At 43.0% G+C, this 11,587-nt stretch overlaps 1 protein-coding gene and 2 long non-coding RNA genes across 4 annotated transcripts in view; 2 read left to right on the plus strand and 1 right to left on the minus strand.

Moving 5' to 3' along the window:
• The window catches only part of LOC108640238, a 25,450-nt gene extending 19,554 nt beyond the window's left edge, over window positions 1-5,896 (plus strand). Inside the window, exon 3 of the long non-coding RNA XR_001921025.2 lies at window positions 5,123-5,896. This is a non-coding gene — a long non-coding RNA (uncharacterized LOC108640238). The remainder of the gene's footprint in view (window positions 1-5,122) is intronic.
• Window positions 1-9,669, minus strand: part of GALNT15 (polypeptide N-acetylgalactosaminyltransferase 15) — a 25,194-nt gene extending 15,525 nt beyond the window's left edge. For both annotated transcript variants that reach the window (XM_018075798.2, XM_029961865.1), the window contains exons 1-4: window positions 9,334-9,669; window positions 8,583-9,128; window positions 3,199-3,365; window positions 2,278-2,482 (exon numbers count right to left, since the gene is read on the minus strand). In XM_018075798.2, coding sequence (XP_017931287.1) covers window positions 2,278-2,482; window positions 3,199-3,365; window positions 8,583-9,127 — 917 coding nt within the window. In that variant the 5' untranslated portion in view covers window position 9,128; window positions 9,334-9,669. The remainder of the gene's footprint in view (window positions 1-2,277; window positions 2,483-3,198; window positions 3,366-8,582; window positions 9,129-9,333) is intronic.
• On the plus strand, window positions 8,533-9,937 carry LOC108640237. Its single transcript, XR_001921023.2, has 2 exons — window positions 8,533-8,893; window positions 9,500-9,937. It is a non-coding gene; the product is annotated as an uncharacterized LOC108640237 (long non-coding RNA).
• Window positions 9,938-11,587: the final 1,650 nt, after the last annotated feature.

Genomic DNA, 11,587 nt, shown 5'->3' on the forward strand with positions numbered 1-11,587 from the left:
CATACCTGTAAAACTGGAATAATTTTTCTTGTATTTGTCCTATCTGTCATTTCCACAGGCTACTAAATGCTGGGGGTAACTCTCTTGTTCTATGTTCAACTCACAGTGATGTCTCAGTTCGGGCAAGGATCTCAGCATCATTCTAAGACAGGTCACAGTAATAGCTGTAGATCTGCAGTCTAGAAAATTAGGCTTAATCACAATTTTCAAAGTTAAAACATCCATCCAGATCCTTTAAGCTCCCGCAAAGGTTTGAGCTTTGGAAGGGCTGCATTTTTCCTTGCCAGCAAACAACTCACTCTACATAAGTAATTTCCCATCCTGACTCTCCAGCAAAAGTGCATGAGTTACAGCTTGATTGGTACATTAAGAAGAGGAAAGATGGATATTTCACCAGACACTGTAAGCTTTTTTTTCACTGTACTCTCCTCATTTGGGTAGTCTCAGGGAGTGAACATGATTTAATTTAACAGCTCCTCAGCTGCTAAATGAAGCCAAGTTGACTATGCTTTACATTTCCATGGTGATCCCCATACAAGCATTACAAACAATTTACAAAAAATCATGAATTAACTTCCTTATCAGGTCAGTGTTATTATCACCATTCTTCAGCTGGAGAAAGAGGGACGGCATGAGAAAGTGATTGCCAGATGCCTTAGAGCTTGTCTTCCCTGTGCAATGGAGAATGTCACAGGTTCTCCCCACTAGCAGTGACAAAGCTTCCAGGGTCAGGCACAATGACTGATAAGGCATAAAGAAAGGGGTGGTGTAGCCCATACTATTATCCAAACACTCTTCCACCTTTGCTTCATTAATCCAATTAGACATTAGCTAACTCAGTGTTAAATTCTGCTCTCCTGGAGGAGTGAATGAGTATATGGGCCTTATAGAGGAAGAGAATTCCTTCCTCACTCCCTGGTGACAGGGCTACAGAATCTTGGAACGATAACAGATTTGGTGGCCTTGCATTTCCTCAACAAAGACAATTTTTGACATTTGTGGTGGGGTCCTAACTTCTCTCTTGCCATTGTAATTCTCCCTTCACTATAGCTCTCCTGAAGACTTTTTGTAACTCTTTATTTCAGCAATACACCCTTGAATAAGGACTGATCAACACACAGGAGTTTTGCATGAACATCAAAAATAGACTGTAGCTCAAGGCAGAAGAATCATGAAGTATATTCATAATAAACCATCTAATTAGCCAGCAAACAAAAATAATTTGCTTTTCCAAGGAGGAATCTTTTCAAAAAGAATATTCCTGATGTCCTAGGGCAGCATTACTCTTGCTTTCAGTATTCTTAATGTTTTCATTCAAATGATGTAATAATTTCTAAAAACTCACATTAATTCTCTTATAAGCAAACATAATAAGCCATAAAAGCATCTTGTTCCAGTGCCTGGGAACAGCCTTTGAAGGTCTTTAGTGTGACTATTTAATGGTCTGGTAAGAGTTTTAAGGACTTTTTTTTTATTTTACCCCCTCTAGCAGGTAATCTTTTCCCAAGTGGTTTATGGGTAATGATAGACAAGTTAATGTACAAATTTTTCTTTCAGAAAAGTCCCTTTAATAAAGGATTTACTGACATGTAACTCTAGAAACATTTGCAGTAGTTTTAATCTCTTTGAAGGATTTGTGGACTGCATAAATGAGCTCAGCTGTTCACTAGAGAGCAGGCCCAAGCACCACCCTAAATATGAAAGACTCAGAAATATGAATCTCTACCTTACTCTGTCAATTTGGTGTCAGTGAAAGTACCTGTGATTAACTGGAACTGTCTAGGCTGCCCAGGAAGTCTGTTTTTTTTCTGCAGAAGAGAAATGGCATGGGTGACATTTGTACATAGCCAAATTGGCACAGGAGGACAAAGAATTTTGTTCTTGGCTTTATCACTGAGACAGCTAAAAAGTAAAAATAATGGAGTCACACAGTAGTTTCTCTGGTGGATGTTTGCCCATTTGCAAAGAAGTTGAGAGTGCAACCTTTTTAATTCAGACCACCAGGAAGCCTTCTCATAGCTCTAACTGGATACAAACGCTGACATTTCAGTGACACTGAAGTGTGTGAAGTGAGGGTTAACAGCTGTGTGACCTGTCCTGCTTCCCACATATCAGAGTGATGCATGTGGGGATAAGGTAGAAAATAAAAGCAATGTGACCAGAAGCAAGAAGGTAACCAAGGGAGGATAAAAAAAAGCTACCCAACACTTTCCAAGTACATTTCTTTCAGCAGAAATGAGCATGTACAGTTTGCTCAGAGGCCACAGGGATATTTACCGGTTGCTGGAGAGCCTGGCCAGGAGGGGCTCCAGCCAGCCCTTCTGACACTCGCAGTGCGAATCCATGAAGATGAGCACATCACCGGTTGCCCGTGCAGCTCCTAGCATCCGACCCCGGATGACTCCAAGCCTCTTGTTGCTCCGGATGAGCTTCACACCATCCAGCTTAGAGATGTATTCACTCAGAGCTGACTTCAGGGGCCCTGTCAGAAACAGAACAGTCACTGAAATGTTTTAGCTTTGATTCAAGATTTGTTAAAGAAAAGCAACAAGTAGTAGGAGATGCTACTTCTTGCTGGTAAAATGTTTTGGGGGCATTTGTTTTAAATGGCCAAGTAGGCCACGTTCCAAATATTTCCACAGCGGCATAATGTCAAAGGGAAGTAGAGACTAATGGAAAATGAGATTCACTAGGTGTGAAGTTATTCCTTTGGGAAGCTTAATAGCCTCCTCTCCTGTTTTCAGCAAAAGGTGGATGTTCTCATCATCTAAAAAAAATACACAGATCACAGTGACGTACTACAGGTGTTTGGCTTTCCCAAGCACTTTGGATTACTTTAGCATTGTGGAGTTTTCCATTCTATGTTTCAGCCAAAATACAAGTCTGGAAATTATGGCAGCAGATCTGGTCCAGTGGGAAAACTAAGATTTGCATACTGTGATCTTATTTTAAAGTAAGAAATTTCAGAGTGGTTGTAGATGATGAGGGAGAAAAAGAAGCATATTTCAAAGTTGAAAGGCTGAATTCTAAGGATGGAAGAGTGAAATCTGGGAGCCAGCTCTGGGCTCTGCTTAGCTCTCTTTCTGAGAGTCCTCGTTGCCTTCTACTCTCCTCATGCACTTCTTGGAGGAGGACAGCTTCTTCCCCGAAGCTTTGGAAAAAAGAGGGCAATTTTACACACAGAGAAATAGGGGCTACCTTGCTGGCTGAGATCGTCAACGAGGATGATATCCTTGAGGGAGGCCTTTGGGGCTGTGTCCATAATGCTGTGCACGGTTCTCAGCAGAGTAGACCAGGCTTCATCATGGAAACAGATGATGACACTTGCAGTAGGCAGACTGGAGTCATACTTTTGCTGTAGGCACCTGCGGGATCAAATGAGGAAGACACTGGAAATGCTGGTACAGCTGGCTACTTTTTTCTCAGAGCAAAGTTGTTAGCAACTCTTAAACCTTCAGGAACGGAAAGCAGTTTAAGATCTCAGCTTAGTTCTAAGAAAAGGAAGTATTAATGTGTCCCGAACTGGAACACAAAGTGAAAACATGGGAATGACACTATAAAAATTAAAATACAAAAAGAAAAGTTTTCCTGTGTTTTGGGATAGTTTGTTTTCTGCTCTGGCTACCTCAAAAAACAGAGCTCAAAATAGAAATGGTCCAGAGAGCAAAGAAAAACCATAAAGACAATTAGACAGAGCAGAGAGGGAGATAAAGCAAGTCAGTCAGCCTCTACCATTTTCCACATTTTCTCAAGTAACAGAGAAAAGAGCAAACTGAAATGCAGTACCTTTAAAACTAACAACTGAGCAGTAGACGTGACCAAGATCCTAGTGAATAAACACAACATCTCAGTCCTCTACAGGAAAGAAATGGATCCCTACATGGACCATGAATACAAAGACAGATATATTTAAGAAAGTAAATGTATTTTCACTATAAATTTTGCTTTTTCCAATGAAAATGAGTCACTGATGAATGAGGCTGACAACTGGGCAGATTCTCTCTGTACCATTTTCTGCTATTACTTTACAACTCCAGATACTAACACAACCTACTGCAAGACACCTGGCTATGTGGGTCAGTGTATGGCATTCCTAGAGATGATCCAGACTGCAGCTGGAGCCCATGGCTCCTCAGTTTTCCACAGGGCAAAGATTTCACCCATGACTTTGAAACAACTTCCATCAAAATTACCATGAATTAGATGCTACTTTGACAACTCAAGCATTTAAAGATGAAAAACACTTTCCCTTCATCCTCACAGAAGCTGCACATGAAAACCATAAACCCTTGCCAAACAATGGCTGTTTCATAAATGTAAGCAAAGGACCTACAAATTGCCTTCATGACACAAAGTGTTTTCTGATGTACCAGTCCTAATTCAGAGACATAGGACATGCTATCCTGGCATGAAGAGGCACATTTTCCAGAAAATGCCTTCCAATGCCCCTGGCAGAAATGCAAAGACTGTGTCTATATATCTGCTTTGTTTACAATAGAACACACATTTTAAAATATTTTCATTTCCCAAGTAACAGTCATTCAATGCCCTAACTCATTTAATCTCCAGCAGCAAGAACTTCAAGGAATTACAGAATTGGTTGAGTGTGGCCCATTGTTATTTCAGCTTTTTTGTATTACCAAGCAAATCACTATACAGGTTTTACAGTGGTTGTTAAACAATTAGCTACTTAGGAGAAACTCGTGTAAGGGATATAATTTTAATATTGCTATGTTTACTAGCATTTTACTTAGTGCTTCCATTTATTACCATTTTATTTAGTGCTTCCATTCATGGACTGAGGCCCTATGTTGCTAGACACTATACAGACACAAAGCTGCTAATCGTTTAAGAGAATCCATAGTCTGAATGATTTAATTACAAGTACACATAAAGGAATATTATAGATACACTTTTGGAAATATAAATTTAAATGAGCACAATTGTAATAATTTGTTATAGTTTTTAATAGTTCATATTAGTATTTTTTTATAGACAGGCAAATTTTCTTGATGATTTGTGCACTGTAATAAATCTATGTTGCCCTTGGTCTACTAATTTTCTGTAATCAATAATGCTGCTTCCTCACAATTTCATATGGGATAATTGTTTCTATTTTCAGCAGGATGGAGAACAGAATACTCTCGTGACTTGGCAGTGAATATTTTCAAGCAGAAGAATCTAGAGGTAATTAAGAAAAGTGAAGATCTGATGCAGTCCTTTTACTACCAAGCAGCTTCTAATCAGAAACGTTCTACAGATATTAGCACCTATATTTTGCACCGTAACACTACAACATCTTGTTGCTAGTAGTGTGGCTATAGCAAGAAAATAAGGCTGTGTGAAATCTTAATTGGAAAAAGAATTGAAAATAACTGTACTTGAATACATAACCTTGGTGGCAAGTGCTTAGTTGCCATGGAGATTGGCAAAGGCTTGCAATATAGATATCTAATCTTCAGAAAAATTCAAAAGGGTACTGGTATACAGAAATACCTTCCCTGTAATTTGGAGCAGTTTCATAGACTGTCCATCAAAAATTGGCATTTCAAAAAATCAGGAGTGTGACTGATATGAGACATAGTGATTTAATCCAATTTGTGAAAAACAAGGAATTGTCACATGCAGCAATGAACAGAGAGCAATTCTGACATGGCAAAGGCATAGACTCCCACTCACCTTCAGGAAAATGTCTCATTGAGATTCAGCTCCCAACAGCACTCCAGTGGAAGCTATACTTTTTTAATGAAACTTAAAACCTTTGTAGATACATTGTGAGTTTCTTTTGCCTGGATATGTTTGACACTCAAGCCCAAGAGACCTTCTTAGAACACCCATCACAAAAGTCACAATGGCAGGCTTGATTGTGGTGTCACAGGAGGGTGGCAATTGCAGCTGGACCAACTGATAGCAGCAAAAAGTATGAAGGGATGGAAGTACCTCAGAGTGCTCTTCTGGTGTGAAGAATTTCCAATCCAATTTCAAGTAAAATTAGAGAGACTTAGTCTATGGTAGTAACTCACTGAAACATCTCTAACTGGTTGGCTTCCCTCTAACTAAATAATAACAGACATTATTATGAACAACACTACTCCAATGGATTAGAGACATACGCAGTCTGATTCTGGTTCACTCTTGTTTTAACACTGGTGTCAAACTGGACTGACATAGTTGTGATCCAGGCCCCCAGACTAAACTACACCTAAAAAATACCATTGTGGTTTGTGTGCTGTGCTGTAAAGGACAGGACTGGCCTAGAGATATACCTCTGCTGCAGGTTTCTGGTCTGGATTTAGATCAGCTTCAGATGTTGAGATCTGAATTTTCAGTCAGGGCTTTGTGAGCTGTGGTGTTGAGAGCTCTTTAGGCTGTAACTAGTCAGACAGCAAAATCCATCCAAGAGCTCTGAGACCATGGCTTAAATCTTACCGAGATTAGTATTAACTAAACCTGTCTCTTGTTGGATGGCCCTTCAGCTGCCAAAGTAAAATTGTTTTTTGGCTCACATCACAGGCAGTAAACCAGAGTCGTCATTCCTCCTTTGAACATTACATAGTTGAAAGAGTTGCCAGTGAAGCATGCCAAAAAATAACTGAAATAATATCAGCATCTCATTATTTAATGGAATTATCCAAATTAACACTGAACCTAGTCACCAAGTACAGAAAACACTGTTTCATTTATCTTTCTTTGAGACTGTCCCCTAAATTGTAGCTGCCAGCTGCCTTTAAACATGTGAAAATGAACACTAGAAAGCAAAATTATTCTGTGTCTTGCTTAAAATGTTTTCTGTTGCATCTTTCCACTATGTCCTGGAGGAAAGCTACAATAGTTTTCATTACCGAAGGCAAGAAATAAAGATACCCACCCACATTCTTTCCCTCTTCCTTGGGCAGTGAAGCATATTACAGAATCCATTAGGTTGGAAAAGATCTCTTAGGTCATTGAGTCCAAGCTTTGACTGATCACCCACCTTGTCAGTGAGACCATGGCACTGAGTGGCACGTCCAGTCCTAAACACCTCCAGGGACAGTGACTCCACCACCTCCCTGAGCAGCTCATTCCAATGTCTAATCACCCTTTCTGTGAAGAAATTCCTCCTAATATCCTGAACCTCCCCTGGGGCAGCTTGATTGTAGATACACCTCAGATCCTTTTTAAGAAGCGTGATCAGCTGCCCCTCCTGGGCTCCTGGGACAACTGACTTTCAAGTATCCAGGCTCCAAATGTAAGGCAGTGGCCTTACAGCCACTTATGGTGGTGCTGGCAGCTCTGGTCAGACACACCGATCTCCACCTTCCTGCCTTCCAGGAGTTTCCTTTCAATGTTTGTCACAGAATCACAGAATATTCTGAGTTTGAGGGGACCCACAAGGATCACTGAGTCCAATTCCTGGCCTCCACAGGACCATCCCCAAGGGTCACACCATGTGCCTGAGAGCATCATCCAAACACTTCTTGAACTCTGTCAGCTTGGTTCTGTGACCACTTCCCTGGGAAGCCAGTTCCAGTGCCCAACCACCCTCTGGGTGAAGAACCTTTTCCTAATATCCAACCTGACTCAACTTCAGGCTATTCCCTTGGCTCCTGTCACTGATCACCACAGAGAAGAGATCAGTGCCTGTCCCTCCTCTTCCTCTCACAAGGAAGTTGTTACTGCAGTGAGGTCCCTCAGTCTCCTCTTCTCCAGGCTGAACAGACCAAATGACCTCAGCTGCTCCTCCTACAGCTTCTGTCCTAGGCCCTTCACCATCTTCATTGCTCTCCTTTGGACACTCTCTAATACCTCGATATCTTTTTTATGTTGTGGTGTGCAAAACTGCACACAGTATTCAAAGTGAGGCCGCACCAGCTCAGGGTCGGGTCCATTTTGATATGTGACCATTGGGTCGCTTTTATTCTAAAAGACCTGAAAGCCCCAACTCCCGACTGCTTTATTGCTTGGCAAGGCCGTAGCCCATCACAGCCCCGGCACACGTGGGCTGAGCGCGGGGCCTGGCCGAGGAGGGCAGCCGCCTTTCCCGCTCGACATCCCGGCGCGGATTCCCTTTCCAGCCCCAGCAGACGGACAGACGGACGGACAGACGGACGGACAGACATCCGCTCGCACCTCTCCCTCCGCTGCCACCCCCGCACCTGCGGCGGCGGAGGGCGCCGGGAGGGGGCGCTGCGCCCGCTCGCCCTCAGGGCGGCGCGGGGCCGGGGCGGGGCGGGGGGAGGCGGCGCAGCCGCGCACACGGGCACGGCGGTCGGCTCTGCTGGGGTGGGGACCATGGGCTGTGGTTTTCTTTCTGACTCGGGAAGCCGTAGCTGCGCCCCCAACCCCGCGCCCCCCTCCACTTTTGCCGCCCGTCGGTTCCTGAGGGCTTGAACCCCCTCCGGAGCGAGGGCGGGAGCGCCCCTGCCTCTGAGGAACGGGGGGTGCTCCCCACGCAGCGCGGGGAAAAGCGCTCTCCCGACCCGGAGCGGCGAGTTTGATAGGAAAGACGCGGGGTTTGGAGGCGGAGAGGTGCGGGGGGGTGGGCGCGGCGGCGCGGAACGAGGTAGGTTTTCCCCCAGAAGTGAATAGGGTATTTTACTTACAACGGGTGTCGTACCTCAGGCAGGTCCCTGCGCAGCGCGATCCGCTCGCTGAGCACTTCGTTAAAGCCGTGGGTCTCCAGGCCGAGCGGCCGCTCCCCCGGAGCAGCCCCTTCCCCAGCCTGCAGGGGTAGGGACAGCGGCAGGGACTCAGGGTCCCCCTCCGCCTTCCCCTCTGGCCGCCTGCTCTGCTGCTTCACCACGCGATAGCCCTTCCTGGCCTTGCTGTGGTTCCTTTTGCCCGGGGGCGACACGACGGCCACGATCAGCTCATCCTCCCGCAGGGAGATGAAAGGCGATAGACCATCCAAAGGGTAATACTGCTGGCTCTCCTCCTGGGTCTCCAGCATCTCTTGGGTCTCCGCAAAGTCCATCTGATACCCTTCCCGGGGGTTGAACTCCACAGGCTGGAAAGTCCCTTCCTTGCTCTGGTTGCTGGGTGGTGGATTCAGCATTGTAACCATCAGTAGCAAAAAACCCAGCATCAGAAACAACAAGAAAAACTGCAGCTTACGTGATCCATATCTGCACTTCTTCCTCAAGAACATGCTGTTGGTGACAAAACAATACAGATGGTCATGTTAAATATCACTTCGATCTCCCTCAGATTCCAGTCCTCGGGTTGCACAAAAGCCCTGTTTTTCACTATCTGCCAAGAGGATTTTTTTGCTCCCCTCACATTTCACTGATGCAGTTTCATGCTTTCCTCTCTATTTACAGAAAAAAATAACATTCCTATTAATATTTTACTTACTGTAGTAAAACGTAGCATGGATCCAGTGAAATAAAGTAGATCCTTTATTGAACAGAGTCCCAGCTTAGTTAGGAAAGCACATATTTTGCTGATCAAAAGAGTAACTAAAGCTTTGATTTTTTTCCCTTTTAAAATTCTAAGTCAAAAGAAATCCCGTTTCTTATAGTTTCCTTCCAGATAGATCCTGCTTCTTCAAAGTTTCCAACTGCTGCCTGGATTGAAGCACTGTATCTCTGAAAGCAGATCTGACAGCTCTCCTCCCTTCAGAGGCTTTAACTTAACTGTGATCAACAGATGAGAACTAGTCGGTCCGTGACTTTGTTTCACACATAACTACGGCACTCAGTCAGGAAGCACTTTGCCAGACATAATACAGAGCAATGTGTGTGTCTTTCTCTTGGTCCTAATGCCCTCACTGTGCTTGTCCTATCAAATCAAAACTTTGCAAAAGCTGTAAGAGGTGAAATACAAGAAAAAAAACATTGTATTAGAAAAGAAATCAGGGCACACCATCGATTGCTGTGCTTCTGAGTAGCTGTATTAGACTGAGAATGCTTGGAGCAAGAAGCAAGAATTTTATAAAGTGAATAAAAGATGGAGTGCACATGTTTTATTTAAGGTTATATTTATTCATATGATAATGTGTTATCTAGTGTATATTTCATATCCAATAGATATTTACAGCTGTAGGGATTTTAAAACTGACATAAGGGTGCCAAATTATCACCTGGCAGGCTGAAGTTGTCTCCTCATCCATAAATTTGGTATTGCAGGGCAAGCAGCACTTTAAGTTTTCGTTAGTCCAGAAATGTGTAGAAAGCCTGGGCTGGAACAACAACCACTGACAGTGAGAGAAAGCAACAACTTCTGTGATTGAAAGGGGAGCCCAGCCTCTGAGGTCTGTTTGCTAATATTGCTGGCAGTGGTGCTACTGGGCATGGACTGTGGCTTTTTTTGCTGTGAGATGGATGCTTGTCCAATGGGAGAAGGGGTGAAAGAGTCCACATGCTTCAGCATCACACGCCTCTTGGTCTGGCAGAGATCAGGGATGGAGGTAACTCAGGTGTTACCCACCCTTTTGATGCTGGAGCATGGCATGTGGTGTTTTGCATATCTTGTAATATTTGGTGAGCAGAAAGCTCCAGCTTCAGGAGGAATGTGATTACTGGAGAACTTTCACATTCACGTGTTTATTTAAAAGTACATTTCTAGACATTATAGCCAGAAGAAAAATCTGACGATAAGAATGCAGTATACTCTAAAGGGAACCAAGGATCTGTTCTTTTTTACTTTCTTCCCTGTTACTTACTTCCCTCTAAGATGTTCTGTAAGTTCAGCCTATGGTTCCTGGTAGACAGCTTCCAAAAAGTTAAAAATGAGAGGACACCTATTTTCAAATTAAAATGAGTCATAACCTTCAAAACTCATAACCTTAAGATTGCTGAAGGGATGTAGTGTCTCACACTTCTGTGTGTACTCCCCTGCAGAATGCCTTGAGGTAGTGTGACCAGTCTGCTGTGTCTTGGCACCTTCCCTTCCTCAGCTGTTCTTTAAAAGATACAACACTGCTTTAATCATATCTTGGGTAGAAGGAAGACTGAAACAATATTTTGATACTTCACCATTTTATGTGTCTCCTTTTTTTAGCTTTAATTCACAGAAAAGCAACGTCCCAACCCGCCTTCAGCCCTGAGAATATTACTCTTTAGCCTATTTTTCATAGAGAAAAATAAGTATTGATGGTTTCAATTCAATAGGGAAGCAGCACACATTTGCATTAAAAAAATCTGAGTTCAAAAGCATTCATTTAAATAACAGTACGTGTCAGCCAGAAAGACAAAACGAAATGGAAATGAAGAGACCTGTCCAGGGCACTCTGCGAAAAGCTGGCACCAGCAACTTGCAAAAGGTTTAGTTCCACAGAGTCCCATTATCAGGCATACAGAATAAAATAAAAATAAAATTAAATTGAAAGGAGAAACTGAAGAGCGTGTGGAATAAATGAGAGAAAGCATTATTGGCTTTTTTTTTCTTTTTTAGAGTTTTTTGGGCTACTCAGGTATTTTGATTTACTTCAATTAATATTTTATCCTGGGTAAAATATCTTAACCAGATGCTGTAACAACTCTGATCAAGATAATTCTAGCCTGCACTAGTAATTGCTGTAAAAATGCTGTCTTGTTAAATCCACCTAGGTCACTCATGCAGCTAAGTTTCAGCTACAAATGAAAAGAGACCCAATTAACAAATTTAC

Source organism: Manacus vitellinus, unplaced genomic scaffold (genome assembly GCF_001715985.3).
Source record: "Manacus vitellinus isolate BGI_N305 unplaced genomic scaffold, ASM171598v3 scaffold_3_pilon, whole genome shotgun sequence".
Classification (NCBI taxonomy): domain Eukaryota; kingdom Metazoa; phylum Chordata; class Aves; order Passeriformes; family Pipridae; genus Manacus; species Manacus vitellinus.